Source organism: Sparus aurata, chromosome 23 (assembly GCF_900880675.1).
Source record: "Sparus aurata chromosome 23, fSpaAur1.1, whole genome shotgun sequence".
NCBI classification, from domain to species: domain Eukaryota; kingdom Metazoa; phylum Chordata; class Actinopteri; order Spariformes; family Sparidae; genus Sparus; species Sparus aurata.
This window is the reverse complement of record NC_044209.1, coordinates 17,995,398-18,007,380: the sequence shown is the minus strand read 5'-3', so window position 1 is coordinate 18,007,380 and position 11,983 is coordinate 17,995,398. Positions and strand designations below refer to the sequence as shown.

Genomic DNA, 11,983 nt, shown 5'->3' with positions numbered 1-11,983 from the left:
ATTTCCTCACATTCTGCTGATAGTTTCATTTCTGAATGTCTTAAACTTAAATTCTCACATATTGCACCTTTAAAGCCTATTTTAAAAACATGGTTTCTGGAAGTTTTCTGTACCTTTTGAAATATTTCATGTTAATTATAACATGTTTACGTGATTTCAGGGACACTGTAAGCAGTAAATATAAAACCCCAGCAGGGATTTACAAAGTTCCTGGTCACAGAGAAGTTGAGAGCGTGACATCACATCTGGGATGGGCGGGGCCAGCATGTGCACCGGCGTCTGCACACTAGCAGCCGGCCAACATCGCAACACACACACACACACACACACACACACACCTTTCACAGCGGCAACAAGCTGAAAAGTACCGCCTCGAGTGAAGCAGCATAATTTGAGAGCCTGCTAGCAAGTTGAAACCTGGGAGGGTGCGGAGAAGACACCGGAAAGGAAAAGGAAAAGGGAGGACAGACAGAAGGTTTTCTGCGGGCGCTTGGCGAGAGACATCCCGGGCAGCGACGCCTGCAGCAGCAGCGGCAGCATCAGGACCACCAGGATGGAGGGGGAGAATCACGGTTTGTCTTCATCCCACTCTCATGTCGTCTAGTTTGCCTTTTTTTCTTAAGAGGACGCTTCGAGCTCCTAACTGCACCATGAGTGTTTGCTTTTTTTTCTTTTTTTTTTCCTGCACTGGTGTTGTTCGTGCTCAGCTGTGCCAAGAATACAGAAAAATCCAGACGTGATAGATGTTCAGTGTGACTGACAGGACTGTGCGCATACATAATTTGGTAAAAGTCACACAGGGACTCTTCACTCATGGTTATTTAATGGCCAGTGCACACACAGGAAAAGGGAGAAACAGTTAGGTTTTTTGTAAGCCAGCTTAAAAAAAACAGGTGGCATGTGTAGAGTATCCCCCCCCCCCCCCCCAGCCAGAAGAGATAAAAATATAACCCTTGTGATGAATTATTAAGCATCACACTGCTGCACACTGTGACAGCATGCTGGACACTGTAGAGATCCACATATTTACAATGCAGAGAAAAGTTGGTGTTTATGATGGGAAATGATGCAAACTGGTTTATTTATACCATCCAGTCTGCGGTGCACAGGCTCTCTTAGATGACACACTTTCACTGAAACGCCTTCTTATGAAAAAAAAACCCAAAAACCTCTCCTGTGCAAGGAAATTCAACATATAGGGGTGACGACGGTGAGGCCACGATGAGCCGCGGCTGATGGCTCGGTTTTTAAGCTCTGTTAGAGGCTTCGTCTCAATTATTTAGCACTTTAGTTTTTTTTCTCTGAGCTTAATGCATCTCAAAATAGAAGCACGAGCAATGGCCTCATTGCAAGATTTCAACTGATGCTCTGCTGAGGGAAAGGGAGGGCCGCTACCCCACATAATGAAGTTCAGATCGAACGTTTGAGGTGAACATTTCGCACTGGCGTATATACATGTTCTTGTGTTTCAACTCCTGCCAAAAGCTGCACGTTGAGTTTTTAAAGGAGTACGATGTCATTTTGGGGACGACATTTTAATCCGAAGAGGAAAAAACACACTGAATATGTAAGGACTGACCTTTAAGGACATCGCAGTTTCATCCACTTTCACTGCCACCTTTCTAGCTTCAAACTGTGTTCTGAGGACCTTATTTTCCTCTGAGAACAGCTTGTGTTAACAGTCATGAAGAGGATAAATATTTCTGATCTTGTGTTATTACCTCATTAACGTCATAAATATTAAACTTCCGAGGTTGAATTTCTTGTCCCTAACCACACAGTGCCCCTTTAAGTGTTCATTATACCGGAAAAACAAGGATATTTACAGTGGACTGCATTGAACTCCAACAAAATAAAGCATATCATTTATTCCATTACTCAATATATTACATAATATGTTGGTCAAATATAAACATTGTTGCGCATGTTTTTGTGTGCAGTGGTCAAAAAATGCCAATGATTTAAGCATTTGAATTCACATAGTGGCAAGAATACATGAAGAAACATCTGAAAGAAGCCTCACTGATGCGTGGATGTTGCATAAAGTCTGAATTTCTACATAATGCCCCTTTTATAATTTTTGCCTCCTGATTGGGTCATTCACACAAAGTAAACATGGTCCGGGAGCGACTTCTCGGCAGCCCGTACAGACTCATAATTGTATTTACTCGCAGCCGTCCTCCCCTGTCAGCACTTCGGCGTTCAGCTGAAGAATCGGTTGACGATTATGTAATTATGTGCTAAAGTGTCGGGACGTGCCGAAGCTGAAGCCCAGCACATTCAAATAACACTCTCGCTGTCCAGGACGCCTCTAATCAGAGGCCCGTGGACCTGAATGATTAACAGCAAGTGGTATCATCGTTTCTGTCCCTGAGCGCCGAGACTGTTCAGGAGAGAGCATGGGAGGAATCCATCCTCTGTCCAGACTTGACTCTCATGCTTTTATTTTGGCAAAGCTGTGTGTGTTTTTTTTTTACTAAATATGCAGGCTAGACTTATGCAACAACAACGGTTCTAAACTTGTGAAGACTTGCCACGAGCCTGAGGATAGTCTGTATATTTTATATAGCCTCACACTAACATATGTCAGGTCACCTTCTAAAATGCATAGCAGTTACACCACATTCTGTTTCTTTTGCTTTCTTTTGCCAGGTGCCCTACAGCCAGCTATGTTAGGATTCATTCGGTGCTGCGCTCTCTCTCAAAAACTTCAAAAGCTGCAGGTTGTCAAATCGTCTTTGTTTTATCTTCTTTCTTTTTTTTTTTCCACCTACCTGTCAGTGCAGCTTTGCATAATGCACACAGAGGAAACCGTGTTCTGGTTTAAAAGGCGTGGTGCACTACAGCGGCAGGTACGTGTGGTTTCGGCGGTTATGGTTGTCATCTGTCTCAGTTTGACCCCTCCTTCCTAGATGAAGGGGTTGATGGAAACATAGCCGCTTCTGCTGTCTTGTAATAAGTTGTTTTTCTACTATGTGCTGTCACTCCGCTCATGTGAGAAGACAGGTTTACTCCAGCACTAAGCCCCTCTTACATTCAAAGCGCACTCGCATGAAAACTGTCAAATTCGCAGCAGCAGCAAAATCCTCAGTGGACTTGAGCAGACGTACTCTTTAAAAAATCCTTTTTTTAAAAAGGAGGAAGGTGAAATCCAGCGCCTCAGAGTCAACTTGTGCTGCAGTCGCACCCCTTTCTTAACCATGTAAGAGTCTAGAAATAATCGTTTTTATATTTATTTGTGAAGCCGATTGGGTCAAACGTGATCTCGCGCCGATCACACAGAGATACAGACAAAGAGAGGCGCACAAAGGCAGGATATTTAAAACTCTGAGACAGATGGAACAGAAAGTGGGCTACGGTGCTGCAACTTACTATCATAAAAAAGACGTTATTTAGCGTATTTCATCTATATTTAGCACCGTCAGCTTGATTTCTGGTGGTGGTGTGTGTTCAGTTGAGGTGTTCTGCTCCCACCAAGCCAGTTGTTAGTCACTGCAGGTGATTATGTGCTATGTAGGAGTTCCACCAACACAGATCAGGGAGCTGTGTGTAGGCTTTATCCATCCAACTGAGGAAACTCTTTTATCAGATTTCTTGTCTACCTTCCCGAGCGTTTGAAGACAAACATATGAGTCCAGTAGACTGTCTACTGAGAGTCTTCTACTTCTAATATTTGTACAAAAGTGTGTGAGGGCTTCAGCTAACGGTTCTTATCAGTATCGATTCATCCGCTGGTTATGTTCACAATTAATAGATTAGGAGTTTGGTCTTGAACAGAGCAGGCCAATGTGTTTGGCCCACCATATATATAATGAATAGCTGTGCATGCTGTTCTTTTTTTTTGTGAGGGAACTTGGGATCTACGGAAGCCCGGAGAGGCTTGTGAAGACATTTCTTTTTTAACAACTCAACTTTTGAGTCAAACACAGGAGAGAAAACAATGTATTTATCAGATCATCAGAATGTTTTTTACTTCTGGTCTCTCCATTTTCACCATTTTTGCATTTTAACACAGTGGGTGTTTGTTTTTGGCCATTTCTGGCCCTCCAAGGGAAAAGATGTCAGCAACCATATATATAAGATGTCAATGACCATTTTCCCAGAGCTCAAAGTGACATCTGTGTGCTTCTTCTTTTTTAATTTAAAGACTAATTTACTGTCATAGATTACAGAGAAAAGCAGTAAATTCAGCACATTTAAGAAGCTGGAATGGAATATGGAATGTTCGCTCAATTTGAATCAGTTATCAATTGATCGACTGAGGGGATGAAGTAATCCTGGATCAGCTGTGATGAACTTCATTGGTTGTGAGACTGAAGCCCTCTGTCTGCTTTAGTGAACCAACAGTAAAGGTGTTGTTCCGCGCTCCGTCCAGCTGGTGGCATGTCTGCATAACCACTCAAGTTAAGTGTTCATTTGGGTCCAGTTCAAAGCCGAGACTACATATGCAGCACTGTGCAGAGATCTCAGCAGCCTGCTTCCTGCTTTGTGACGGTGTTTGCTTCATGATGCATAAGCACATTTAGTCACTTACACGTGGCTGATCTAGATATTATGAAAGTGTATTGATTATAGGAAGCTTCTTATTTCACTTAATAGAGGTTGTGTGATAAACGACAGAATCTGTAATAGAGCTCGATGAAAATATGATACTGTGGATTTGAGTGGGTGTTATGGCAGATGGCAATATGATCCCTCGCAGTTTCTTTATCCCATCAGAGGACTGTCGACTATTCACAATTATCCTAACTGAGCATGTGTACAACTATTTATGTTTGAATCCAAACCAAACAGCCAATGAGGTCATGTTTTCATTCGTGTCCGTTTGTCGATTGGCTGGTTTGTCAGCAGGATTACACAAAAACTACTGAACAGATTTCCCTCGAAACTTCTGGTGCAGATCCGGATGAAGGGACGGATCCAAAACATTTGTCTCCCTTTCTTTCATTTTGCAGCATTTTCACCAATTTCTGGATCGTGATGAAAAACTCAGGTGTATTTTGGTGGCTGGCATTGATGAGAGGGTACAACTTGATGCACATCGCTTGAACTATTGACTACAGTGCCTCCCCATGACTACCTGAGATGCGGACAGGAGCCTCCGTTTGTGCCTGTATGCATAGCTAACGTTGAGCACAAAGGAGCCCTAAAGGAGACAGTTAGGCCTTGGCGGAGATGCGTTGTACTGAGTGCCACACTAGTTAAACACTGTTTTTGTCTTGGACAGATGCTCCAGAGCCACATGAGCTGTCTGTGGCATCAAATAATCATCCCAATCTTTGAGAGCAGTCCAACTGTATAATTGATCATTGTGTATTTGCACCTGTGGGCACCACGACCACCGTGTGTGTCTTTGGGGTGTATTTCCTTCCTCATGAAACATTTGCAAAGCTGATTTTCAACATTGTTTACTTGCCGGGAGTCTTTTTTCCTCCCCTGTTACTGCTGCATATTTTGGCTCCACATGCAGATCGGGGGGGAATAGTGTGAAACCATCCTCGTCTCTAACTTTGTGTCTGCACCTCGCTCGGCATACCCTCTGAGACCTTATGAGGCAATACTATGCGTAATGAATTGGAATTTACTGTCGCTGCTGTGGCTAATTTGCCTTCATGGCCGTCATTAGGGCCCTTACGGCTCGCTATGTGGACTCAGGCACGGCCACTTGACGGTTCAGTGTAATATGTTGACATTATTCCATTTACGGCAATGGACTGATGTCTTTTTGACCTTGTTAGCAGCGACGAGGAGTACTAGGCTTGCGAGTGCACTCCGCACACCCACCATCTATCTATCTATCTATCTATCTATCTATCTATCTATCTATCTATCTATCTATCTACACCCACCTGTTTACCTGTTTATGCTCCCTCCAGGTGCCCGGCGACTTGCTGACAGCGCACTCTTATTCAGAGAGCTAACGAGTGGAGGAACATGCACACTAAAAAAGAGAAGACGAAAATTTTTTTGCTGACTTCACCGTGTGCCTCTCGTGACAGGGTTTGCTCCTCTGGGTGATGTGCAGCTGCAGCATTTTAAGGGGGTGGGGGTGGGGGGGGGGGGGGGGGTCGTGACTGACTTTGCAGTTCACGCCGGGGTCACTATGAGGCGCTCGGGGGCTCACAGGGCCGAGGATTGCTGGATCAGAGGTGAAACGAGGCGTGTGTCGAATCCACACTGTTGAGTAATTGCCACCTAGCCCCTTGATGGCGGCGTCTGACAGGGAGGGTAGATTTGACGTCTTAATTAACGCCTTGCACTGAATGAGAGAGCACATTGTCCAGGAGTGAGTGGCACTTTGTGAGTGACGGGCGGGCTAATTCGGAGTGGCAGAGGTTCAAGGGGTGGAGGTAAACATTTCCTGCTTCGCACCACAAAAGGGAGGTGAAAAATCCAAGATGAAATCAATTGACGCTGATTATGGCCGCATCCGTGGCAGAGCCGGGCGAGGTTCGTCTCGCTCTGAGTGTGTGTGTGTGTGTGAGATGTGTGCGCGCTCCAAAATGTGATTGTGTCATAGTGAATAGCCTCAATAGGTGTGAAAATAACCTAATCAAAACAAATGGCTCACAGTGTTTTGCCCAGGAGCAAATCATTTCTTCCACCCCCCCGTTGCCAGGCAACAATGAAATCTTGATTTTCTTTTTTTTTTTATGTACAAGGCTTTTTGAAGCCAAAAATGACGAGTGACTAGAAGCAAAAGGCAACAGAGGGAACTCAAACGCCGCGCCGCACAAGACAATAAAGGGACGAACCGCTGACAGTTCGCCACATTAAAACTTCCTCCTTAATTGTTTCTCTAATTGATTTTCCCTTACGATGTATTCGTAGCGCGTGCTCCCACATACAGCGCGACTTTTGCGTCTGTGTGTGCAATATTTTGGCTCTGAGAATATCTGCTTGAAATTAGTATGGAAAGTAGCAAGTGGGAGAGAAAAGAGCGCGGGAGAGAGAGAAAGAGAGAAAGAGAGAGGGAGAGCAGAGGAGGATAGAGGGAGGCTGCACAAAAGGGGAACAGGGAGAAAGCAGAAGTGATCTCGGCGTCCTCGCAAGTTGCACATTCTAATCGAGGGGGAAGAGAAAGTAGGTGAGTGCGAGAGGAAGGGGGGGGGGGAGAGAGGCTGAGCGGAGAATTCATCCCAGCCAGCAGGATTAGGTGAGGCAGAGTGACACAGGAGCAGGACCTCACAGCCGGCGCCTCTCTCCATGGACTGAACAGAGCTCTGAGTGAGTATCTGCAGGCACAGCGGGGAGCCTGGCCCTCCGCGACTTCCCATTTGTACTCCATCTCAGTGTGAACGGTCAGGAGGCAGCGGCGGCCACTACCAGGGACAGTTTCACACTCAGGCACTATGGGGACGGTGAGCGAACTCTGCGTGTCCAGCCTTCAAACGTTCCTGTGTCCAGCTGTGAAGCCGTCCCAAGATGCTCCAGGTAAAGTCACATCAGGGGGCCTCGGGTGCATCTTTGTAGTATTGAGAGCGTGTTTCGTGGTGTGTTGGCATCAATTTAAAGGTGCACGCTGTTGTTTTGGGGGAGATGTGAAGACGCCTAAACAATCTACATTTTCTTGACTGAATTAACAAACTGACCTTAAAGGATAACACAGTTTCATACTGTTTAAATTTGTTTATATGTGGCGGACCCTGCCACTTTTCTAGCTGTAAACAGTGTCCCGGGACCTTATTTTCCTCTGAGAGCAGCGTGTTTAGTCAGTTAGTCACTTGGTATTATTACCTCATTTTTTAATTCTGAGTTTGAATTTCTTCTCCAAAACACCATTGTGCCCTTTTAAGTCATCATCGTGTTTTAGTTTTGAAAGACTTCTCGTGTTTTAGAGGAAGGAAACCTGTTGATTGACTTTGTTTGTGTTCAGTGTGTGTGTGTGTGTGTGCAGCCACACTGGCAGCAGCGATGATGACAGTTGGACAGAAATAGAGGGAGCTTCTCATGGCTAAGGAGGCTCTCTCATTAAGCACAACTTAAACCTCTGCGCACACACAAACACACACCGAGAGAGAGGGACAGAGAGAGAGAGAGAGAGAGGGGGATAATACTCACTGAGCAGATCTAATCTCCGACACACATCCACCGGCAGACTGATTGACACCTCAGGTGAAATCACAGCCGTGCAGAGATCATGCTCATGAGGACCTTGATAATATTGCTGTGTCCTCCCCAAACCTGGATAAACAAACTCTCGGTGCTCTCCCAGTTTAATTACAGATGGAGGAGCACGGAGAAGTGGAGCTGGCCTCTTTTTTTTATTCTTAAACTCCCCGTCTGTCAACATGTTCCCGATTTTGTCCTCTCACGCTGTCGTTATAACGAGGTCTAAGGCCGAGGTGTGCGTGTGTGTAGTCTGTTGTGTGGGGTTAAGCGCTGCGACTGTGTTTAAAACACTGTTGACATGACTAAATCGCCTTCGCTGGGCTGTGGTGAATCAGCTGACTGAGTGTGTAGCAAGGGGAAGCGATGCTGTCTCAGTGATTTCAAAACACCTGAATCAGCAGCGAGGAGCTGCGTGAAAAGCGGGGACTATATTCGTTTCGGATATGCAATGGGGGGGAAGTCATGTGGACTGCTTTGGTGTCAGGAACATGGAAACAGCGGAATGACATAGATATACTGAAGAGAAAGTTCTCATTAGTTGTTATAACGCCAGTTTGTCATTTTAATATTCAGCCTCCAGTCCAGTTCGTGGGCTGAGAGAGCAATGGATTCCCAAAGGCTTAATTTCAGCTGTCGCCCGCCTGCAAGTGTCAGTTTCTTTGCTTATACTGTAAAAAAAATAAGGTTGGGCGGTGTGCTTCTGTTTTTGATCGTGAATCATGCGAGTGATTCATGTGTGACTCATCTGAGGGTTGTCCAGCGAGTTCACATTGTTTCAGCAGAAGTATTAAATCACTCCCTGAAACATTCGCCAAACGGCGGTTGACACGAGCTGTTGAGAAGAACAAGGGCACACGTGAGAAAGAAGTTTTAAAAAACAGTCTGACCTCATGCAGTGACATCTTTGTTTGCATCTAAATGAATTACTGACTGTAAATGTTACTGTGAGTCTAACCTTCACCGTCACCGTCAAGTGTGACTCAACATTCCTGGTTAATCATCACAGGTCACAGGCCTGGGAATGATACCGAGCAGGGTATCGCTTAACTCAGGCGTGATAAAACTTCAGCCAATTAAAGGTGCAGTATGTAAGAAATGGCCACCTGTTGAACTCATACTCCAAATGAATCAGATGCAACATATCAACAAAGTAACCACTAAAAGCTGCTGTTAGTAACTGGAGCTGCTGTCAGCTAGTTAGCTCAGTTAGCCATGCAACTAGCGGTCCATCTTTGGACTGGGACGCAATCGTGAATGCTGGCAAGAAGCTGTTGTTAGTATTAGTCATTTTTTTTGATTGAACTACCATTTTTAAAGCTAGGAGCTAAACTCTGGAATCCTGGAGATCCTGGGCCTCATTGATAGACTTAAAACATTTTTTCAGCTTCATACTAAATTAGCCTACAGTTTAATAAACAAACAGCTGTAAAACGTTTTTCATTTGCCTGTACAGTATCTTCTGCCATTACGTGCCATGTGTAGGGCCACAGCTTGGCTATTTAGCAAGCTTAACTTTAACACACTTCCTGCTGATGACAGCGGATTGCGTTTGAGGTTTTTACTGGAAGTAATTGTGAAACTATGAAAACCGTATTGGACAATAGTGAAGGAGATCAAAAATTAGAAAAGAATGAATTTCCATGAAATGGTGTTCGATTTAACACTAACAGTTACAAAGAAACTGGATTTACAGAAGTAGTTTATAGCCTGTAGCTGTCAAATATGTAATGGAGGCTACATGGAATTATTTTGAGCAACAAATAGCTCCTGACAGGTAGCTAGCTACTGTAGTGGCTAGCCTGGTTAGCAGCTAGTTGATCGGAGAAAATTCCTCAACATCACAGATTAAAGGTGCAATGTATAGGATTTTTGTTGAAAATATTTTTGAAAATGAACAAATATTATGAACAGAATGTGAAGAAATAAAAGTTTTGATGTAATGATGTATATGTATTGTTGCTATTGTACATAACATGCTACCCAGCTAGCCTTTGTCCTGTCATGGTCCAAAGCTCCTGTGCTAGCAGTATAAACCGCTGCTCCTCCAAGCTACAAGGCCCGACCACTAACTGCACGGCTAACTGAGCTAACTACCGTACTGCAGCTTCTGTTAGCAGAAGTTAGCGGTTACCCTGGTGATATGTTGACCCCTGCTTATTTGGAGTATTTTGAATTGGACAGGTGACCAATTCTTATATATTGCATCTTTCACAGTCAACAAACAGCTGTAATAGGAAGTAGTACGTGCAATTGAGACAAGATAATGCTCCGATAAGGACAACTAAGGGGTAGATCAATATTATTTATTTAGTCACAAATCTGACACAGTGATGAATTTAGCAATGTGATTTAAAGGAGAAATACGCCACAAGCAGTATATTGAAGTGCAAGCTCAATAGCCTAACTTACCTATTATTATTTCCAGAATTTCAAATTCATTTACTTTTCTTTTTTTTTTTTTGCAATTATTCTCCACATCTATTGATCCATCATATTTTCTAACTTCTAATATTGCATTACGATATAGTAAAACGCTGATTATAAGGCCTTATTGATTAGTAAGCCTCTGCACACTTACATGAAAGAAGATCATAACGTTAACATCTAATTGGACAAATTACATGTATGCTTTGCTTCAGCGAGACAGAGCTGATCCACTGGTAAAACACAGTTCGACGTGTTTTGGATGCTGAGAGAGACAGTCTGCCAGAAAGCTGCTTCAAAGAGGAGTGTGTGGGAATCCAAACAGAGGCAGATGAAATCCACACAGCTCCGTGAGCCAAATAAGACCGTTCTCTTGGCATGGGCGGATTTGTTTTTCTCCGAGTTCTTGCGTTTTTATTTTTTTTAAAAAGAAAGAAAATAGCCAGAAGGAGGCGAGCTGGATAATAACGTCTTCAGTTTTGTGTTTGTGGCTAACTGTCTAACACGCTTCGAGTCCCACTGTTTTGTGCTGTAAATGTGAAGACATGTTGGCCTCATCAAGCTTTCATGCCTGCAGACGTGATCCATCTATGAACAGCAGGGGTTTCATCTTCTCGTTCCTGAAGACTTATGCATAATTAATCACCGTTGAACAAATGCTCTGTCAGTCTACTGAGACAGTAATGGTGCGAGTTTGGGGAGGACCATGTCAGTCCCAAGAAAATGTACGCAGTGCAGATTGCTGCGAGTCTAGCCCTAGGAAGAGTGACTTCTAGACAGCTGTCCTACCTCATCAGGAGCTCTCTGCCATTCACACCATCTCTCTAAAAACCGTTGGAGCCTCCAACAGCACTATCCCTGTGTGCGCAAGTGCAGGTGACCTCTGCTGTAGGCGAAATTAACGAGCAGTTCAGAATTCACGGAGAGCATTTTTGTACGCATTAAAAACAGAGCTTTATGTTTGTAACTGGAAAGTGATCAGCCGCCCACAGACTTGTTTTTTTTCTCCCTCACAACCACATGAGAAAAGCAACAGGAGAGCGAGATTGTATTTATTACATGACTCATGTCAGTAATTTATCACTCCGGTCTGCATTGCCTCTCACCCAGAAAATTATAGGATGGATTGAGCCAAAGGTCTCATTACGTCTGTCTGCACCTGTGAAAGTTTCAAAATCAGCTCGTGTGGTGAGTCACGGGGGCACGGAGTGACGAAAACTGCAGCCACAGCTCGTGCCAGGGAATATCTGCCATGCATGCTGTAATATTTTTTTTTATTTTTCACGCCGAGCAGGTGTGTGGAAACTAACGTCATATTCCTCGGCAGGTCTCTTTTCTAGGAATGAGTTGTGTTTGAAAGTCAAAGCTGGAGAGAGAAATAGTGCCGCAACACGCCGCAGCTGCTAACCACTCTGTGTTAAGAGGTATGAAGCATTTGAGTGGGTTA

General features: G+C 44.1%; 1 protein-coding gene across 2 annotated transcripts in view; it reads left to right on the top strand.

Moving 5' to 3' along the window:
- The first annotated feature begins 309 nt into the window (after positions 1-309).
- cyth1a (cytohesin 1a) overlaps positions 310-11,983 on the top strand; it is a 45,230-nt gene continuing 33,556 nt past the window's right edge. Inside the window, exon 1 of one of the 2 annotated variants that reach the window (XM_030407428.1) lies at positions 310-572. In XM_030407428.1, the coding sequence (XP_030263288.1) occupies positions 554-572 (19 nt within the window). In that variant the 5' untranslated portion in view covers positions 310-553. Of the gene's footprint in view, positions 573-7,358; positions 7,435-11,983 lie in introns of those variants that run through there. The other variant, XM_030407426.1, reaches the window with a different exon arrangement.